The sequence below is a fragment of the Dermacentor albipictus genome, unplaced genomic scaffold, assembly GCF_038994185.2.
Source record: "Dermacentor albipictus isolate Rhodes 1998 colony unplaced genomic scaffold, USDA_Dalb.pri_finalv2 scaffold_61, whole genome shotgun sequence".
Lineage (NCBI taxonomy): Eukaryota > Metazoa > Arthropoda > Arachnida > Ixodida > Ixodidae > Dermacentor > Dermacentor albipictus.
The window spans coordinates 362,376-385,174 of NW_027225615.1; the positions used below are offsets into that span (position 1 = coordinate 362,376).

The following is a 22,799-nucleotide window of genomic DNA, read 5'->3' on the forward strand; positions in this document are numbered from 1 at the left end:
TGGAGCGCGGCGTGATGCTCACTTGATCTTCGAGCACACTCGAGGCGTGGTGACTACGACAGCTCTCCGGCGGTATCGCTTGATCTTGTGACAGCGTTATCGATTTCGACTTCAGGTCGATGACTGCGCCATGTTGATTCAGGAAGTCCATGCCGAGAATGACGTCTCGTGAACACTGTTGGAGGACAACGAAGGTAGCAGGGTAAGTCCGGTCATGAACGATAATTCTTGCCGTGCAGACTCCAGTCGGCGTAATGAGGTGTCCTCCAGCCGTCCGAATTTGGGGGCCCTCCCATGCAGTCTTAACCTTCTTCAACTGGGCGGCGATGTGTCCGCTGATTACGGAGTAATCGGCCCCTGTGTCGACTAAGGCAGTGACTGCGTGGCCGTCGAGAAGTACGTCGAGGTCGGTGGTTCTTTGTATGGCGTTGCAGTTGGGTCTTGGCGTCGGATCACGGCTGCGTCGCGTTGACCTGAAGCTGGAATGTCGCGTCGTCAAGTAGTCTTTCATCGGTGTAGTCTTGGCTTCCTGATTTCGTCGGGACGGCGGCGTGTCGTTATGTCGTCGAGGTAGTTTCTTTCGCGCCTTCGTCGGCGGCGGAGGATCTTCGTCAGTTCGACGAACAGCAACCGCACCTCCATCGGTTGCTGCTTTTAGTTTTCCGGATATCGGCTCGCTGACCGGCCCCGGGCTGGGCCAGTGTATGGCCGGCGCTGCGGCGACAGATAGCGGCCTGGTGATGGCGAACGCGACGGTCGTCGAGAGCTCCACTGAGTAGTGGCGAGGTAGTCGGCGATATCGCGAGGGCGTTCACCTTGCTGCGGCCGCGGAGCGTTGACGGCGTTGACAGTGGGCTAGGCGGCAGCAATTCCGGCAACATGCTGAACAATCCCTTTTGCTTCATGCTACAGGTTACGCTGCTTACTCTCGGAAACCAAGCTTCGACTAGCACCTGTGCTGCTTCGACAACGTTGGTGGGCGTGGACCAAGACGCTGGCGTGCATTCATCGACACGTGGTGAATGCGGCATCATGAATCGGCAAAGTTTTCCATGCGTCACAAGTCCGGGTATCGCCTCCACAACAGTGACGTCAAGTCACATGCCCCATCGGACAGCTATAAAGGCGCCGGACGAGCTGTGCTTCACCAGTGGGCAAGGCAGCAGCAATCCCGCCAACATGCTGAACAATCCCTTTTGCTTCATGCTACAGGTTAGTAGATATATGCCAACTCGTGGTTATCGATCGGATAACCGGTTTTTGTTGCTGCTGCCTTGCCCACTGCGTGTTCATTATTTTTGTCTAGTATAATTAGCTCATTAATTAGAGATCTTCTGGTTTGCGGAGACGTAGAAGAAAATTCAGGTCCAACAGAAAAAGATCTCTTGCTAGAACTGTTAAATGGGCAGAGTAAAATTCTTTCTACTATACATGATATGCAAGCAACACGAATGAAATGCAAAGGAACCTATGAAAATTAACAGAAAGAACTGATGACATCGAGCGACGATCGGGTGGTTTAAGTGCACTGAACTCTAACGTAGAAAGCATCAAAACAACAATAACGAACCTCGAGGAAGAACTCGCTAACATTAGTGAACATGTTGATGATCTAGAAAACAGAAGTAGGAGAAATAACTTAATAACTTATGGCTTACATGAACCTAGAGTTGAATCTTCAGAAGACTTAGAACGAAATGTAAAAGATGAAGTCTTTAGTATAAAACTAGGCATTAACGTAACAGGCATAGAAAGGAGTCATAGACTCGGAAGAGAAGACGAAAATAAAACCCGTCCAGTGATTCTAAAATTTGACTACCGAGAGAAGAATGCCCTGCTTAGAGCATCGCATAAACTAAAGGGCAGTGAACTGTCACTATCTGAAGACTTTTCTAAGCGAGTACGTGACACACGGAGGCTTTTATGGGAGAGTTCTAAGGAAGAAAGGCAGAAAAACACGAAAGTAAAGCTGCATTACGATAAGTTGAGCATCAACGGGACTTTGGTTGGGATGCTGAAAAAGAATGCCGTTACAAGCTGAAGGAATCAAGTTCTCAAAATTGACAGATTAAGCGCGGGCGTGGCTCTTTAGGAATACTTAACGTAAATTGTAGGAGCATTATAAACAAGCGTACAGAGTTAGAGGGAATTCTTTTGTCGTATAACCCAGATATCGTTGTATTGACAGAGACATGGTTAAATGAAGAAATATATGATAGCGAGTTCATTCCACTTGGGTATAGCGCATGCAGAAAAGACAGAGGTAGCAGGGGCGGAGGTGTAGCCATCCTTTTCAAGGATAACATTAAGCTCTTAAAGATGCCTGATTTATCAGATGTTGAATGCATATTTTGCAAGGCCTACCATGAAAATATTCGATATGTCATAGCTGCTCTGTACCGACCTCCTAATTCTGGTGTTGAAGTTTTGGATTCTTTGAAGCTATACATGAGCGAGCATGTGAAACCCGCTGACCGAATTATTCTCTCGGGAGATTTTAACTTGCCAAGCATTGATTGGGAAACGAGGTCGGTCAAAAGTGATAACGACAACTTAGGGGAGGCCATGCTGGACATTGTCTTTTCTTTTAATTTATTACAGTTAGTGGATACCTGTACTAGAATACAGGGTAATTCTGAAACAATCCTGGACCTCTTTTTTGTAAGTGGGACCATAAGTAGTCACACTAAGTGCGATGTATTTCCCGGTATATCGGATCACGAGGCTGTGTTACTAACCATAAATAATATGAATTGGAAAGACAGCTTTAGCGCTGTCCGATTCCGCAATTTCTCCCGAGCTGATGATGTTTCGATTATAGACACGCTTTCGTTTTGCTTAGATTCATTTTCAGAGAATATTGTAGATGTGCAGGAACTATGGGAACGCCTTAAGAGTATTGTTAATAAATGCATTGAAAAATATGTACCAACTATTGTTAAGAAAAGAAAAAAGAATCCCTGGATTTCTCGGGAGACGCTGAGATTGAAAAGGCAGCTCGAGAGGTTAAAAGAAAAAATGAAAAAATCAAGCAGTGCTTCACCAGATCAACGGCAGAAATTTCTCTCTCTTTCATCTAAACTTCGGATCCAATTATCTACTGAGAAACAACGTTACTATGAAGAATCATTGCCTAAATTCATCACAGCGTCTCCAGATAGATTTTGGCGGGAGGTGTCACCGAAACATTACCAATGCGATGTTTTTGAAGTTGATGTCATTCACTTGAATGATGAAGGAAAAATTGCTAACTTATTTAACGAGCATTTCCACTCAGTTTTTACTAGTGATGATGGTGTCTTACCTATGTTTGAGAATTGTTTGCCCCCTATTTCTGATGTATCAATAAGCGAACAGGGTATATTCCGCATGCTTTTAAAACTTGATGAAAAGAAAAGTTCAGGCCCAGACGATACACCCAACACTTTCCTAAAAAGGTATGCCGAATGGGTTTCGAAATACTTGTACATTGTGTTTTTACGTTCCTTGGAAGAAAGGTCAACTCCCGAATGACTGCAGAACAGCCCGAGTAACACCACTTCATAAACAAGGTGCCAAACAGTCTATAAAGAATTACCGTCCCGTATCTTTAACCTCTAACACTTGCAAATTATTAGAGCACATAATACATAAACATATCGTGGATTTTTTAGATACACATAACATCTTAACAAAATGCCAGCATGGATTTCGGAAAGGGTACTCAAATTGTACACAGTTAGTTGCTACTATCCATGATTTTGCCGTATCTGTAAATAACGTAAAACAAATTGGTGCAATTTTTATGGACTTCTCCAAAGCTTTCGACAAAGTATCACACAGTAAATTGTTATTTAAATTAAATAGTCTGCTTAAAAACTCTCAACTTGTTAATTGGATATCAGCGTATTTGAACAATCGCTATCAGTTTGTTGCATTCAAAGGACATCAATCTAACCAGTTACCAGTAAAATTGGGTGTCCCGCAGGGCTCGGTCCTAGGGCCACTCCTTTTTCTTATGTATGTCAACGACATGGTAGAAGGCATCTCTGTCAAAAAATATTATACGTGGACGATTGTGTTCTATATACGGAGGTTAATGATCAATCTGATCAGGCATTGTTAAACAATAATTTTCTGCGTGTTGCTTCTTGGTGTAAGCGGTGGCAGATGAGTATAAACTTCGACAAGACCGTTTTCATGCGAATCACTCGTAAGAAGAGGCCCTTATCGTTTCCGTATAATTTTAACAATGTGCTTTTGTCTGAAGTGTCTGAATACAAATATCTTGGGCTATGGATTTCAAACAATCTTAGGTGGAACAAACATATTCACTACGTTACAGCGAATGCTTATAGAAAGTTATTCTTTTTAAGAAGAACATTAACTTTGGCTACCCCTGCTGTAAGAAGATAAGCATACACATCCATTGTCCTCCCAGTCTTAGACTATGCTGCTATAATATGGGACCCCTATACAAAAGGTAATATTCTGAAACTAGAGAATGTCCAAAAAAAGCTGTACAGTTCATTTATAACAACTTTCGACGTAGCTCAATCACTGAACTACAAGCTCGCGCTAACCTAATCCCGTTATCCGATAGAAACCGCTCACCGCGACTAAAATTTTTATATCAATTAGTTAAGGGGCACTATAAAGTCGACGTTAGCGAATGGATTACATTTTCTTCCGGTTATTCGACACGCCAAGGACATGAACTAACAATAACACCTTTTCGTTCTCATAATGATTTTTTCAAGTATTCATTTTTTCCACGAACAGTCAGAGACTGGAATAATCTCAGCAGCTGTATCGTTCAAGCACACTCTTTGTCAACTTTCGCATCCCTTCTTGATGGCTGAAACATATTGGTTATATTATAGTGACTGTCTATATGATTTATACGTTGAGTGTTCGTCTATTTCATTTGCACATTTGATAAATGTTTTGCTTAATTTTTCTTTTATTCTTTCTTGACTGTGACCTAGGCATGTACATATATTTCGTTTGCCATTATGTTGTATTTTCTCTCATGTATTATAACCCACCCTGCTAAAATCCCGGTGGGGATTGCAGTATCAATAAATAAATAAATAAAAATAACCTCGCAGTCCAATCTCCCGGTATGGGCATCGTCGGTAGACGTGACCCGCTTCTCCGCAGTGGTAGCAGAGCGGGCGGTGGTCAGGAGCGCGCCAAACGTCGGTTTTCCTCGGGTAGCTGCGCTGGGCGACGGGTGGGCGTGCTGGCGGTGGCGGCGGCGGCGGTCGACGGAATTGCTGCGTTACAGGGCCCTGGCGCGGTCGCGGAGGAGGACCTTGACGGCGTACGACGGCGGCGTAGGTCCTCGCTTCGGGCTGGGGTTGCGGTAATTGAGGTTGCACCTCCGGAACTCCAAGCAACCGCTGAACCTCATCTTTGACGATATCAGCGATCGAGGCCACTTGAGGCTGCGACGACGGGAAGATCTTCTGAAGCTCCTCTCGTACGACTGCCCTGATAGCCTCGCGCAGGTCGTCGGAGGCCAGTGAATGAACTCCGGCATAGTTTGTAGAGTTGGTGCGGCGGTCGAATTGCCGGTTTCGCATCTCGAGTGTCTTCTCGATGCTAGTGGCCTCACGAAGAAATTCGTCGACGGTCTTCGGTGGGTTTCGTACCATACCGGCGAAAAGCTCCTCCTTTGCACCACGCATTAGTGACCGGACTTTCCTCGGACATTTCCGGGTCGGCGTGGTGGAATAGGCGGCTCATTTCCTCTGTGAAAATCGCGGTGGTCTCGTTTGGTAGTTGCACCCGGGTTTCTAATAGCGCTTGGGCTCGTTCTCGGCGTACGACGCTTGCGAATGTCTGCAGGGAGCCGCTTCGGAAGAGGTCCCAGGTCGTTAAGGTGGCTTCTCGGTTCTCGAACCACGTCCTGGCAGCGTCTTCCAATGCGAAGAAGACATGTCGCAGTTTGTTGTCGCTATTCCAGTTGTTAAAAGCAGCGACCCTCTCGTATGTCTCAAGCCAGCTTTCCGGGTCCTCGAACGTTGAACCACGGAACGTCGGAGGCTCCCTGGGCTGCTGCAGCACGACGGGGGATGCTGGGGCTGCCATTGGGGTGGACTTGGTGGCTATCTTCCTGGTGGTCTCAGGCAAAAGTCCGTGCTCCGGGGGCAGTTGTTGAAGACGGCGGCTTGCTCGATGGTCCGGGACTACGTTGGTGTTGTCTTTGCGTTCCGGGCTTGGATCACGGCTTGTCGGGGGCGTCCGGTACATGAACCAAAAGCACCTCCACCAGATGTCACGTGGTGGTGACGTTAAGAACACAGTAGCAATACTGTGAAAGACAAAACTAACTTTTATTGGGTGAACCTGTGCCCACAAAACAGGCTAGACTTATAGCACAACGATAGCGGTGAACATATGGTCGGCGATCGTCGAAAATCTGATCAGCGAATCAAGCGCGTCGGCTTTTATAGAGCAGTCGTCGAATGTTCCAGACTAATCGTTTGGACCCACGTGCGTTCCACAAAATTCTACACCATTCGCGTCAGGTGATGAAATCAGATAACATAAGGTTCGGCGACAACAGACAGCGGATAGAAGCATCGATAACTTTCCCGAAACTTCGGATACATGCAGGCGTGTCCCGCGCTGTACGATTACATTTGTTAGGCGGCGAAACGTGGCTGCCCGATAAAGATAAGTACACGTGTCAATATACCTGCAGTATTCCTCAAACGATACGCAGAATGGATATCACGTTATCTAACTGTCATATTTCGAAAATCTTATACAACTCACTCATTGCCGCAAGACTGGCGCACCGCATTCATGATACCTGTATTTAAAGGAGGTAATCGAAGACAGGCAACAAATTACCGTCCAGTGTCACTTACTTCAGTTACTTGCAAAGTCTTCGAACATATAATAGCAAAACACATACTCAGGTTTCTAGATGAGAACAATTTACTATATCCTTATCAAAATGGCTTTAGGACCGGGTTATCAACTGTTACACAGTTAATAGAAACAATTCATGACTTTGCGGGTGCAGTAGATATAAGACTACAGGTTGATGTGGTTTGCGTGGATTTTGCGAAAGCTTTTGATAAAGTGCAGCATGTCCAATCAATCTTCAAATTACGTAATGCAGGAATAATTGAATTGATAATAAAATGAATTGAAGCATATTTAACCAACCGTACGCAGGTAGCTAAACTGGATGGTTATGTATTAGATTCATTAGCTGTACTCTCTGGAGTGCCCCAAGGCTCAGTATTTTGGCCACTGTTGTTTCTCCTTTATATCAATGACATTAGTACCGTGGCAGAAGAGGGTGTTCAGGTTAAGCTTTTCGCAGACGACTGCTTAATTTACACCACAATTACTAAGCTAGATGACCAGCTTAAAATTCAGAAATGTTTGCACAATTATGCCAAATCTACATATACACACATCAGCAAAAAGAAAACTGTTTATTCTTTTTTTTATATAGCAGTGGATGAAATTTATTGGAGATTGCACACCAGTTCAAGTATCTAGGGGTAACAATAACAAGCAATTTGACATGGAACCAACATATAGATAACGTTTGCATGACTGCCTATTAAAAGTTAAACTTTCTGAGAAAAAAACTGGAACATGCATCGCGTAATGTAAAACTTATTGCATACGCCACCTTCATTAGGACGATACTAGAATATTCAGCCGTTGTTTGGAGTCCCCATCAAGTGACGCTTAAGAGAAAGTTGGAAAGGATACAGAGACTGGCGGCGCGTTTTATTTGTTGGACGTACGGAAGGAAGGAATAGGTCACGCTTACGTTAGAACGTTGCAACTTGGATCTTCTTGAGGCACGTAGAAAGAAATATAGGCTGAAGATGCTTTGTCAAATAATGCAGGATCAACTTAAGGTTGATAAGTTCAAATATCTACACACTCCAGGCAAAAGAAACCCGCGAACTAAGCACGACTACGTCATAAAGCCGTACTGTACCAACACTGATACATATCGATACTCTTTTTTCCCGGATGCAATAGAAATGTGGAACCAATTGCCAAACGCTATTGTTAGTCTAAAAGATGTCACAAACTTTGAAAATGCTGCTGAGGCGTATTTACGGGAGTTTCCAATTTAGTTTTGAAGTTCCAAGTGATATGTGCGACTTGATGTTCATTGTACGTACTTTGATAAATGCCACAAGTGTGCTGAACATCATTCAAGTGAACATCTTATTCACTGTGAATTGACATGTGTTAAGCTACTTTACGTACATTGGCATTGTACATATTGGATGTATGTAATTGTATTGTCCTCTCTGTTATGACCCTCTATGAGGGTTGACAGTATTAATAAATAAAATAAAGAAATATAAAAAGGCTGACGAGCCAGACTGCGTATTTCCGGACGCAGATTGCCCAGATACTGTTTCAGTACCGGACCACGCCCCCTGTGAGCTGCTGCTGGGTCGGATGGTCAAGACACCCTTGGACGTCCTGCATCCGGACCTCCGATCCACAGTGCTCCTCAAGCAGCAGAAGCTGGCTGCTGACCAAGGGTGCCGTACCGGGCCTTTGCCGGAGTCGGAAGCTCCAGTTTTCACCAGGAACTTCCGTCCTGACCCACCCTGGTCCGCCAGACAGGTGGCGTCTCCTGCCAGCGCCTCATCGCTGCTCGTCCACATGTCAGATGGGGCCACATGGCACAGACACGCCGACCATGTTAGGCCTCGCCTCGGGACCTGGCCAGCACCCTCGACTGCCACTTCAGAGTTGCTGCCTGCAGGAGGACTAGCAGCAACACCAGTTGCTTCCAGCGGAGCACCGCCCACCTCTGAGGCGGCAAGCGTTGCCAGTGGTGCGGCACCCGTTGGGCTGGTGTCGAACCCGTCAGCACTCGCCAGTCCGACCACTGCAGACCCTCCAGATGGGGCGAGGTTGTCTCAGGCAGCACCTGGCGTCGCCACACTCGGCCCTTCAACACCCGTGCCCAGGCGGAGTACTCGGTGGCGGAGGCCGCCGGACCGTTACTCGCCTGGGTAACGGCACCGTCGACCCGGCTAGGACGGCGGCTGAGCCTCATGCTCTGAACTTGGACATTTGTTTATTTTAGTTAACAAACAAACTAGGGGTAAGGGGTGTAGCAAGCATGTGACGCCCCCTCGGGTATAATCTTCGTTGACCCGCTAGGCTTGGTGGCCTGCCAGGCACGGTAGGCAACATTGGTCACCGCACTGCAATAAACACCGACGAGCACAGCTGCTCGGCGGTCAGTCATCTTTCGTCACCACCACGCTGCGGAACGTCCGTCTAAGGGAGGGTGCCTCGAGCCCTCCCTTGTTCACGAACCCGTGCGGATCGTTACACGGAGGTGTCGAGTACAACGTCATTTTGAAAGCGTCGCATGGCAACGACTTTGCTTCTGTGATTGGCTAGCGGCTAACACAACGCCGCGCGGTCCGTGTGCCTTGGCTGCCAAGTGCTGTTTCTTTATGTTGTATCCTACTGCAGTGCGCTGTGACGTCGCTCGTAGGGACATGTGACCTCGATAATTATGCAAGGCGGCATCTGTAATTTTTGTAATTTGTTGATTGAGTAGACAAATAAAGTTTAGAGAAATAAAAAAAAACACATACCGAATGTCTGCGTTTTATTTCGCACCGCAGCAAGATAGATGTACTTACGTTTCGTCTGCTTGTACACACGTCGTGCGGACGCCGAAACAAGTTTTCTACCATGTTCCAGCGCGGGATCATGCTCCGTGGTCCGCTTTTGTCCGCCTCAGTATTCGTGTAGCACCGATTTGTACCGCTAGTCAGGTGTCCTCGTGCACAGCGCGCAAAATCTTGCGCTGCGCGAAAGGAGACAATCGCAACAGCTCGCGCGCGACGCCATCAGCGGAAGTGTGCCGCGCTGCAGAAAAGCTAGGAGAAAAAAGAAATGAAAGTAGGGCCTGTGACTTGTGCGTCACGCGTTTCTCGAGCTCCGTTATAGAAGAATGCAGGGAAGGAATTTCGCTTGCGGATGCTAGACAGGGCGAGTGGAGAGTCTCTCTCGGCAGTGGCGCTTGCCATCTGAAATCATGAGTTCGCGGCACTGAAACATTTCTATCTCGACTATTAATGAACCGATTTGAAAAAAAAATGGCAGGGTGCTACCTAGAGGACACTGTAATAACTTCCAGCGTATAAGTGAAATTCGTTATGTGCCTGGTCAGGGGCCCTTTATAGGTCTGGTTTGTTTCAACATGAAGGATTGAATTAATGGACCATTTATTGAAAGAGTGGCTCATTACGTAAGTCATAAAGGGGATGGCAGGAGTATAAAGACAATAAACGAGTTAAACACGTTTATGAAAACGGGTTACCCGCAGCCTGCTTACGTGTGCGACACGTCCCTGCTCACCACGAGAGATGAAAGCAACAACTTCCATCCTCCACACTGGGCGACAAGGGCTGCGCATGTGCTCAGAAACAGCATCCCAGCAACGCCCATCCTGTGCCTTCAGACTTGCTGAGGGGTTGCCAAGTCTTATTTCACAAAAACCTCACTGGTTTTGCCCTGACGCAAGACGTTTTTATACTTTGGCAAAGCAAATGGGATCGAGAAGATGGCAATTATAGTTCCAATTCCGAGCTTGGCTGTCCCTTGTGCCATACAGTCATACAAAAGCCATACATTTGCTATGAGAATTTGCTGAATTTCATAGTACTTCTGCTAAAATAATGCGGGGACAATAACGAACCTTGGCGAATAGATTAATGTTCAAGTAGAGGCTTGCTAACGTCTCCTGGCCCTCTACGAATTCACAAAGGCGACAGAAATAATACACATGATTTGATACGGTTTCCGCGGTTCTCTTTCCTGCTTTTATTAGCCCAAAACGTAGTGGCTACTGCATCACCTGGTTGCTCCCGGTGTTTGCAGTACGATGAAGCGTGACCTTCGAGATCTGCATCAATAACTCACGAGGGGTGCAGATGAGTGCAAATTCATATTGACACGTGTACTTATCTTTATCGGGAGACACGTTTTGCCGCCTAGCAAATGTTATCGCACAGCGCGGGACGCGCCTGCATTTATCCGAAGTTTCTGGAAAGTTGTCGATGCTTCTATCCGCTGTCTGTTGTCACCGAACCTTGTGTTATCTGATATCATCGCTTGACGCCAATGATGTAGAACTTTGTAGAAGGCATGCGGGTCCCAACGATTAGTCTGGAACATTCGACGACTGCTGTATAAAAGCAGACGCACTTGACCCGCTGATCAGATTTACGACGATCGCCGACTGTGTTCGCCGCTCTCGTCGTGCTTTAAGTGTAGCGTGTTTTGTGGGCACAGGTTCGCCCAATAAAAGCTAGTTTTTACCTTTCACAGTATTGCTACTGTGTTCTTTGACGTCACGACCACGTGACATCTGGTGGAGCGTCTATTGGGTAGCGTCTATTGGGTAGAGCTCGCCAACTGAGGCGAGAAAAAGAATGGAAGTTTGTGTGGGTGTCACAGGGAAAGATCCTGATGCGGAAGTCTGAAAATTCGCCTGTCCTTCATGTTACCTGTGACTCTGACCTAGACAAGGTGCGTTAGGTTACCCGCTATTGCATACTCAATGCCATTTATGTCATGGTGCCAACAGATAGAATGGCTCAAGAACAATCTAGGAACCTATGGTTCTTCTTGCTTTTCTCGATATTTTTGAAAGCAGTTAACGGAGCGATTCTTCAGACACCCACGCACATTTTCCGAATCTATGAGGTTTCGTACCTAGCAAATGCGCCTGATAGTGTCCTTATGTATGTGAGCTCTAAACTACTGTCGGAAACAGCTCTTTTTATGAACGTTAACCTTTTGACCAATATTGTACACCTTAGAGTCTATAGTACATCAGTGTTGCACTCATTTGTTCTTGCTTGCTACAGTGTTGCGGTTGAGGGCGTCACCCACATACAAATTAAGTTCCCCTTAATATTCTCTTCAGCAGTTGGTCTTGCATATATAGCGTCTTATTCGTCTATGCCAGCGGCATTGTTTCTACATTGCAATGGCTGTCTTTTTTTCCTGAGAATTAAGTTTCAAAATGGCTCTGAAATGTACTAGTCCCTCTGAATTAAGCACGATTGTTGCGCATCAGCGCCTATCAACTCTGAGTTTCCTGCATATGAACATACGGTCAGCCCGTTCTAAAGAAGATGAATTGTGGAATTTTCTAGATGAATTTAAATTTAAATTTTCTGTCATTATGTTGACTGAAACTTGGTACCGCGATGACACCGATATTGTGCATATTGATGGGTATAATGTGGCCTATATAAATAGAGAAACTAGAGGCGGCGGTGTATGCATATATGTGGAAACAAGTATTGGCTATCAGTATATTGATGAATGGTCTCGATACTGTGAAGACATTGAAATTATGTGTTTAAAATTCGAAAACTCTCTATTTACTGTAGTGTACAGACCTCTTCACGGCAATATCAACAAGTTTCTTCAATATTTAGATGAATTCTTTTGGTTTGTTAATGAAAATAATTATACATTAGTACTCGGGGGTGACCTCAACATTGACATGCTCACAAAGACTAGCAAACAAACTGACCTGTCAAATATACTTCTTTCGCATGGCCTTTCAAATGTTATAACTACCCCAACTCGCATTACAGCTGCTACAGCCACCTTGATAGATCTATTTATAACAAATTCTGCTAACCTACTACATCATGGTCCGATAAGTATCGCTATCAGTGATCATTTGCCAATTTGCCTAATTACTACGGTTGAAATTAAACAGAGGCACCCGGTGAAATCAGATATTTATTTCCAAGACATTATTTCACAATCTCTTTCTTGCTTTCGTGACGAAATAAGCTCATTGAGCTGGGATGACATACTCTCCTCTTCATCACCTGATAGCGCCTATGACCGCTTCATTAAGATCGTGTGCACAGTATACCAAAAACACTTTCCTTACAGGCACGTAAAAAAACCTAAACACGCTCGCAAGCCATGGATCTCCTCGAAGCTAATCAAAATGATAAATGAAAAGAATAGGCTGTACCATGCGTTTTTGAATAGCCGTGACCCAGATGATTTAAAGCAGTTCAAGAAATATCGAAATAACCTGACTAAGCTGCAAAAACAAGCTAAATGCGACTATTACTACTCCATGTTCGATGGTATTGTTGATGCAAAACAGACTTGGAATAAGCTGAATTCTGTTATATTATCAAGGCGACCCGCCAGTACTATTAAAGAGCTCAAGGTTGGTAATGAGGTTCTTAAAGATGAAGCACTCGCCAATAAATTTAATGACTACTTTGCCTCTCTAGTTGAAAGCACTTATGATCAAGATGCCTTGATGTATTTGCCCAGTCCCCTTACACATTCTTTGTATATTGATGAGACTGATGACACTGAGGTTTTAAATGTGTTCCAAAATTTTAGGCGATCTAAAAGTGAGGATGTGCATGGATTAAAAATACAACCAATTCTTTTCGTTATTGACCTGCTCACCCCTTGCCTCACTCACATTTGCAACATCTCCCTAACCTCTGGCATTTGTCCTCAACAGATGAAAATCGCAACGGGAGCTGTGGTTTACAAAGGCGGAGAAAGGGAAAACTTAAGTAACTATAGACCAATCTCAATTCTTCCACTGTTTTCAAAAGGTTTAGAAAAAATTATTCTCCTTAGGATGACTGCCTTTTTTAACAAGTATTCTGTTTTAACACCATATCAATATGGCTTCAGGTCAGGCTGCTCGACTGAAACTGCTCTTCTTAAACAAAAAGAACTAATTTTGAAAAATATAGAGGCGAGGAAACTAACATTGGGAGTATTTTTAGATTTCTCAAAAGCTTTTGACAGAATTAACCATGGAACACTATTACAAAAATTGAATTGTTATGGTACACGCGGAATAGCTTTAGATTTAATTAGAAGTTACATAACCAATAGAAAGCAATGCGTATCAATAAATAGAAAATTATCTTCGTTTAAACTTATTAAGCAAGGCGTGCCTCAAGGTAGCATATTGGGACCACTTTTATTTATCATTTACATAAATGACATTGTTAATATTGATGTTTCGATTACCTATATTATTTACGCAAATGGTACTAGTTTATTCTTCTCAGGAACTAAGGAGGATCAACTCATCAATTTTGCAAATGAAATACTTGACAAGATATATAACTGGTCTGTAAAAAAGTCTCTCCAGTTAAACTGCTCCAAGACAAAAGCGGTCCTCTTTAGAGCGAAGTCTACGCCTTGTGATCTCACCCAATGCCTCACACTCAATGACACAAAAATAGAACTTTCCGCTACAGCAAAAACATTGGGTGTTATCTTCCATGAATTGATGCTATGGGACCACCACACCGATTACTTACGAAATAAACTTAGTAAAGCGTTAGGTATGTTGCGCAGGTGTCAGAGGCTACTACCAATACCACAGAAACTTATGGTTTATAACGCACTATTTGCTTCTCACCTGCGCTATTGTAACCTGGTCTGGTCAAATAGTACTAAGAAATCATTAGGAAATTTAGTTTCAGTTCAAAAGAATGCCTTACGTGCTATTTCAGACTTACCTTACAATGGACATACGCGTGACATATTTCGGAAGTTTTACGTGTAGACCGCCTTTATGAGTATCAACTTATGTGTTCTTTTAAACGTGACATGATTAAGGGTACTAATCATATCATAAACATCGCGAACTTGCAGCGTAATCCTTCTTTTCGCCTAAATCGATATACGGAACACTGGGAAGTCCCGCGCCCTCGGACTAACTATGGCCTTCAAGCACTCTCCTACTGTCTTCCCTCTACACTTAACAAATATAGTCTAAATGATGTAAACATACGCCATACATCCAAGAGCACATTACTGCAAAAATTTCTGTGAATAATTAACTTTTTGGTTTGTCGGTTGAAAAGTATTTCTTTGCTATTTCGAAGTTGTCATTTCTGTTTTTCATGCATACATGTATGCGTATATGCATGTGTGTATGTATATGTATATGTATATATATATATATATATACGTATATATATATGTATAAGGGCACGGCAGCTTTTCTGAGAGCATGCCTAACCATGCGTGGCTTGTGTTGCAGGTGCTTTTTCTTCGTATGGTCTCAAGTGCGGGGTTTCTAACCACCCCGAAGCATGTCCCGCCGCATCTTGCACCGCCCAACGCATCGCAAGCTGCCAAGTTTCTGCAAGATTATCAAGTCATCGATTGCATCGGCGAAGTCAACGCTGGATGGTCCAGTGGAACCAGTGGAACCGTGACGTCACGGCCTTCAGCTATAAAGGCAGCTGCTTCACCCGAGACCTTCAGAGGGCACGGCAGCTTTTCTGAGAGCATGCCTAACCATGCGTGGCTTGTGTTGCAGGTCAGTTTTTATAATCCCTATTCTAATGTACGTACAAGCTGTTATGGTCTTTTTGTGCTGCCGTGCCCCCAACAGTGTTTTCATATGATTGCTGATTGTTGGCTTGCTGTACTTATCACTTTGTGTGGAGATGTGGAGGAAAATCCTGGCCCTGAAGGTCAAGAAATGCTGAATGCTATCTTTACTGCTCTGAAGGAACTTCAAGAATCCGAGAAAAAGCGTGATGACACACTGTCGCAAATGAATTCTCAGCTGTCAAGGCTGGACGAAGTGCTACGAATATCAAAAGCGAATGAACAGAAAATATCTGTCCTGGAGAAATCGGTGAAGCATTTCGAAAAGGTTTTGGCTGCTCAGGATAAAAAGCTTAACGATTACGAAGACAGAGCACGTAGAAATAACTTGGTGGTGTTTGGAATTCCTGAAAAGCCTGACGAAACTAGTGACATGCTCGAGGATATGGTGGTCCGGCAGATTTGTCATGATAGACTCGGGATCGTAGTCAAATCATTGGAGCGCATACATAGGATCGGCAGGTTACGGAATAACAAACCCAGGCCCATAATTCTTCGTCTGTACAACTTCAGAGAAAAAGATTCTATCATGAAGGTTTGCTTTAAACTAAAAGATACAGGGGTATCGATATCACATGATTACTCACAAAGAACCCTTGCTATCAGAAAAAAGCTGTGGCAGTCTATCGGCACCGATAGAAAGGCTGGGGACAGGGTCAGACTGGTGCATGATAAGCTGTTCGTAAACAACGAAGCTTACACGTGGGATGAAGGCAAAAATTGTAGAGTGCTCTTGCGCAGGGCCAATAGTCCAGCGCAGAAAGTCCGAAATGCCAAGTCTGGAAACAGGAATGAAGACTGACGTAATATTAACACCGCAAACGCCGAAAAGAAACTTTTTCGACTACTCTGCCTGAACGCACAAAGCTTATGCAACAAATATGACCAACTAGAACGAGTGCTCCTGTTGTATGATCCTCATGTTGCGGTAATTACCGAGACCTGGCTGCGACCAGAAATAACAAACGATTGTGTTTTTCCGCCAACATATCACTGCTATCGCAAGGACCGTCTGACACGCGGCGGAGGCGTGGTTGTTTTAGTTAAAAAAACTTTGGTGTCTTTCCTTTTGCCTGCTGTTAGCACGGAGCATGAAAGTGTTTTCTGTAAGGTGACGTTGTCGGGTAACCAAGTTGTCGTCGGGGGCGTTTACAGACCACCAGGGACTCATCCAGATTTTTTATTAGAATTGTATGATTACCTTGACAGTTATCAAAATCAAAATGTTATTATTGCCGGGGACTTCAACTTACCTCATATTGACTGGTATTCAATGTCATGTGGCTCAACGGACACTAAAAGTTCTGAAACCCTGCTAGATATATTACTAGCGCACAACCTTACCCAAACTGTTTACCTGCCTACAAGAATTACAGATTCAGCGACTTCAATTCTCGATCTTGTACTATGCTCTGCTAGCATCTCTGACTATAAAGCTGAAGTGAACGAAGGGATCTCTGACCACAAAATAGTGTACTTCACATGCGCGCTTCCTACTCGATCGCAGTTACGTACTCCCAGGTATATCACTGTTAAAAATTATGATTCTGCTGACGACCTTCAAATTGTGCATTGTTTGGAAGAAGCACTTGTACAGCTTGATACTGACGATGACGTGAATTCTTTGTGGAACAAGTTTAAGTCCTTGTGCCACTTTTGTATCAGAAAATTCATTCCAGATAAAACAAAAATGATCGGTAGACAGAACCCTTGGATAAACAGAGACATCATTCATCTCAAACGTAAAATAAAACGATACCGAAAATCTAAAGATTACGACAGGACAATTGTTGGCACGATGGCAAATGACCTGGCTCTAAAACTGAGAGAGGCAAAGGAACATTATTTTACGGAAACACTTGGTCAATTTGCCTCTCAGAACTCCCCAAAATTTTGGCAATACCTATCTAACAAAGATTCCCAACTTTCGTGGGAAATATGCGATGGTGATGTAACAATTACAGATGCAAAGAAAATAGCTGAAGCATTTAATGCGTTTTTCCAAAGTGTTTATTCCACTGCGAGCACTTGTGTTGCCGAGATGAAGATAATTGACAGCCAAGACGTGATCAGCGTAACAATTAAGGGTGTGACTGAGCTCCTTCTACGGTTAGACGCAAAGAAAGCTACAGGGCCAGATAACATTCCTCCTGCTTTTCTTAAAAGATATTCCGAAGTATTAGCTCAATTTTTTGTCATTATTTTTTCTAAATCTTTAGCCTGTGGTACTGTTCCCGACGATTGGCGTTTGGCACGAGTAATACCAGTTTTTAAGAAAGGTCTCCGATCTTCTGTAAGTAATTACAGACCAATATCACTCACCTGTTGCTGCTGCAAAACTTTAGAACACATCATAGTCACTTACCTGAATAATTTTTTGGAGAGAAATAATATACTCACGGCTAATCAGCATGGTTTTAGACAAGGTTACTCCACAACCACACAGTTAGTAGTCACTGTCCATGAACTCGCTTCCGTGCTTGATGGGGGCGGTCAAGTTGACGCTATTTTCTTAGATTACTCTAAGGCTTTCGACAGAGTCCCTCATTCGAAACTAATATATAAAATGAAACTTCTCGGAATACCCCTACAGATCATAAACCGGGTAAATTCATACCTGACTGGTCGTAAGCAGTATGTGGAAATAAATGGATCATGCTCCCGGTTTTTGGGGGTAACTTCAGGCGTACCTCAGGGATCGGTGCTGGGTCCAGTACTGTTTAATATTTATATTAATGACCTAGTTAAAATTGTGGAATCACCTGTTCGCGTCAAATTGTTTGCAGATGATTGTATTATATTTAGCAACATTCGAACTGTTTCTGATCAGCTTTTTCTGGAAAAAACCTTGGATAGGTTGGCAGAATGGTGCAATGAATGGGATATGATTATTAATTATGACAAAACAGTGCATATGTGTATTACAAATAAGTTAAGAAAGCTAGAATACTTGTACAAAATAAAGGATAATAAGATTAGGAAAGTAGAAAACTGCAAATACTTGGGGACAACTTTAACTTCACGCCTATCCTGGGTGCCTCACATAGACAATATAACCTGTGCAGCCCGAAAAAGATTAGGATTTCTAAAGTTTAAGTTAGGTGACTCCACATCCTCATTAAGATTAAAAGCTTATAAAACGTACGTTAAGCCTCTCTTAGAATATTCGAGTATCGTTTGGGATCCACACACAGTGGTAGGTATTGAAAAATTAGAAAGAATTCAAAGGTTAGCCGCGCGCTTCATTTATAAGCGCTTCAAACGACGTGATTCTCCAACGAGTATGCTGGAAGCCGCAAACTTGGAACCACTAACTGATCGAAGAAAAACTGCCAGATTAAACTTCCTTCGCCAGCTTTATTACGGGAAACTAGGAATACAACCGCGTGACTATATTATTAAGGACACATCTCGAATTTCCCGCCACAAACACAGCCAGTATTTAAAACCGATCTTCGCACGAACAAACCTTTTCAAAAACTCATTCTTTCCGAAAACAATCAATGATTGGAATGCCCTACCTGGAAATTCCCACTGGTTACAGCCACCCACTTGATGAATCTTGTTGACTGTAACCCTTGTATATATTGTATGTTTGCGTATGTTTGCTGCGCAACCAGTGGGGGTTTCCTACCTGGAAATTCCCACTGGTTACAGCCACCCACTTTATGAATCTTGTTGACTGTAACCCTTGTATATATTGTATGTTTGCTTATTTTTGTATCTGCTCACGTAGCCCCCTCCTGCTTGGACAGATGTCCGCAGTATTGTGAAAATAAATAAATAAATAAAAATGTGTGTGTATATATATATATGCGTCTGTGAATATCTATATATTGACCTTGCCACAAGAATGTACTATGAATATCTTGCCATGTTGCTGCCTGTTGTTCATGGGGAGGTAGGACTAGTCAAGCTGCCGTTATGCAGCTTTTATCCTGCCATCCCTACCACGTTGTATATATCAGTGTACTTATGTGGTAAAAAAAAAACTTCTTCTTCTTCTTCTTCTTCTTCTTCTTCTTCTTCTTCTTCTTCTTCTTCTGCTGCGGCATTAGTTTATCGGTGGGATTTGTGATGGAACTGTAAATGACACAATCATCCGCGAATAGACGAATGTGCACGCGGGGAGATCATTGGTGTAAATTAAAGAATAGTGGACCAAGTACTGTGGGACACCGTAGGCGACAGTACACAAGGTGGAGTTGGCTTCATTGGCGGAAGCAAACTGTTGGCGATCGGTGAGGGGCTCTCTTATCCATTCAAGCGCTAAGATGTGTAATACCCCTGTCACCCGGATGCGGCCAAAGTCCTTTTAACTCCTTTCAACCAAGGACGTCTTTATCTCGAGGGAGATGCGCGCCGTGTCACACGGCAGTCCTTTAGCAAAGGAAGTTTAAGAAAGTTCCAAGCGAAAGGAGATGGAAGATCTCCCTTGCAGACTGAAGGGAGTACTCTTGTTCCCAGCGTGCTTGAATTTCGAGTCAAGAAGTCACCCTCATTTTTATTAATTTCACTTTTACCAGAAATTATAACTGTTTTTATTGCATATAATATAGTATTTGAGCACTGACAAAGATATTTGAGTTGAGCAGCTACATTCTACTCTCGAACCGGGCGTTCTCGGAATGGCTGCTGCGTTTGCCCTGACTATGCCCTGACTGCGCCATGTTTTGTTGTTTTGGTCAACGCGATCGCACGTCTCGCGCATGCGGAATGAGTGATTCACGTATTTCCCAAGACTTTTTAGCGATATATAACGTGTTTCTTTCATGACTGCATATGAGGTGAGCAGCGCCTAATGGGCCCCCAGCGGCAGCTTTCAAAAGCTCGTTTACAGGCCGTGTGACACAGAGCTAACTCCTTTGAGGTGAAACCAGTGTTCCTTTCCCAGGGCATGGAAGCGTGCTAAAGTTATCCCAATTCATAAAAGTGGCAGCAAATCAGACGTTAAAAATTATAGGCCGATCTCCCTTACTGGCGCTTGTTCGAAACTACTTGAACATATCATATCTAAACAACTATTGGTCTACCTTGACAACTATCATATCCTAAACAAATGCCAACACGGGTTCCGTCAGGGACTCTCTACAGCGACTCAACTAATAGAGACTGTTCACGATCTCACCTATACAATAAATAACCGAGGCCAAACAGACGTAATATTCTTAGATCTGGCGAAGGCTTTCGATAAGGTGTCGCACCCAAAGTTGCTATTAAAAATTAGAACTATATTCAAGAACCCTCGCTCATCTGAATGGTTTTCGTCCTACCTAAGCCATACAGACCAATTTGTCGAATGTGAGGCCTACCCGGTCTTCCTTTTCGCCTGTAGAGTCTGGAGTACCCCAAGGAAGTGTATTAGGCGCCCTGTTATTGTTATTATTAACGCGACAGCGTTAAGGAGCTCGTGTCGCAGAAAAGCCGGCCTCGGCGGCGTTGACCGTGAGTGAAAAATCCCGGCAGGCAATTCTTAAATAAAAATAACTTGCAAGATGGGCCGCGTGAGAATCGAACCAGGGTCTCCTGAGTGTGAGGCGGAGACCCTACCACTCAGCCACGCGTTCGATGCTTCAAAGCGGTACAAAAGCGCCTCTAGTGAATGCGGTGTTGTCTTGTCGTGTTGTCACACGGTTTTTTTGGATTCTGTCGCATGAGTGCGCTCTTTGCATCGGATGTTGTTGGTGGCTCCACCGCATAGTGCTCACTGCGCATGTTCCTCTGGTTTGAGCGGTCTCTAAAGGAGTGACGCAATAAAATGATGTCAGTTGAGAGTAGCGCCTTGTCCTGTCGTCTTTCTTGTGTGTGTCGTTTTGCGCTAAACAAAGTATTCATGTTTTATTAGAATGTGAAGACGTCTACCCAGCGGTCGATTTACGCGCCACTGGCCTCCTTGAAGCACTTGGGTTCAGCGAGAGCAGTGAAAAAGTAGACATGTCCGCAATAGGCATTAGTAAGAGGCGATTAGAGGATTGGTGGAAGACAAGTAGGGAAACGACAAAAAACGGAGACGTACAAAAGCACAGTTCGAAATAGGGGATCAGAAAATTTGGGTGGGATAGTTCATAGTGTTTTCTTTTCTCTTTTTCATTGTTTAACCTAGGTAGGACATTAGGCAGTATAATAGCAAGAGCTTGGTGGTGCAACCCACCGCCCCGTTCCAAAGAGGACGCTCATAACATCCATCCATCCAGAGCGGCGGATTCGCCGCTGCAGCTGCTTTATGGTCAAGTGGCGTAGACCGTTCGGGCATCCCGCGACATCCCACGGAAGTTTACTTCTATGCTACTTGCAGTTTGTGCTAGTTTCGCTAACCATCAAAACCAGGGCAGCACTATGCGATCAGGAAAGTACTGAAACTCGAAAGCATAGGCAGCGCAGCGTCGAGAGAAAACGATACCTTTCAACCGCCCTTGTCGTTGCCAACGGTAATTTCAATGAGTTCTTTTTTTCTAAACGTGAAATAGAACTGGAGAAGTAGCATTTTATTTCATCTCATAATACCATACGAGTATGGTTCTTGCAGCGAGTAGTTGAGTACTAGCGACAGAATTTACCTTGGGAGTGCTTTCGTCATCCGGCAAGTGCTTGAATGTCCCTGGGGGGTGTCTAATCATGTCCTGCATTTACCTCGATTATTAAGGCTCTATTCGCGATAATAATGACGCCTTCGTGATTGTGGAGCACATATCTATCACTTTAGCTTGAATTAGTATTTGCCTTGAGTGTCCCTTTAAAATGCATTGAAGTCGGAAACATCACAGTGAGGCACTGACACAAAGATTTGGACCTGAAAATTCAGAAATGGAAGTTTGATCTAAATTTTCTCTTATAGTAATGAACCTCATAGCATGAAAATATTGGAATTGCAGTTTAGAAAGAGTGCTTTATAAGTAGCATCTGATTTAATGTTTCTTTTTGGTGTCCCTTTATCCATATAGGACATGCATAGCTAAGAACCAACTCCAAGACAACCATCGGAATCAGCTTAGCAGCGCACCAATATGAGGCAGCGTTTGCTTGAAGCTGCTGTGCTTCAAATACTACCCATGTGACCAACCAGCTACACTTTGTTTGAATTAAAGTTTGAAATGTGTGCATTGTTCTGCTTTTCGGGGGCTGTTTTTCACAAACTAACAACTGTTACAACGTTATCGCTCGGCACAAGATGTGCTGCATGCGTTGGAGCATTCCCGAATGTTGTTGTCGATTCTATAGTGACAGTGGCAGAATCTTGCCCAATCAGAATGCATGGGTGAGAAAAATATTGGTGTACATTCTGGAACGTTTTTGGCATATCGTGGCTGAGCATCGAACCCATGGCTTTGGGCACAGGACAGGAACAAAACACCAACATGTTGCCC

General features: G+C 44.0%; 1 protein-coding gene across 1 annotated transcript; it reads left to right on the plus strand.

Annotated features, from left to right (window-relative positions):
- Window positions 1-827: 827 nt before the first annotated feature.
- LOC139053056 (uncharacterized) lies at window positions 828-22,428 on the plus strand. The gene is made up of 3 exons (XM_070530190.1): window positions 828-1,212; window positions 15,080-15,361; window positions 22,377-22,428. Exons 1-3 carry the CDS (start codon window positions 880-882, stop codon window positions 22,389-22,391), a joined length of 630 nt encoding a protein of 209 aa, XP_070386291.1. The 5' UTR covers window positions 828-879; the 3' UTR covers window positions 22,392-22,428.
- Window positions 22,429-22,799: the final 371 nt, after the last annotated feature.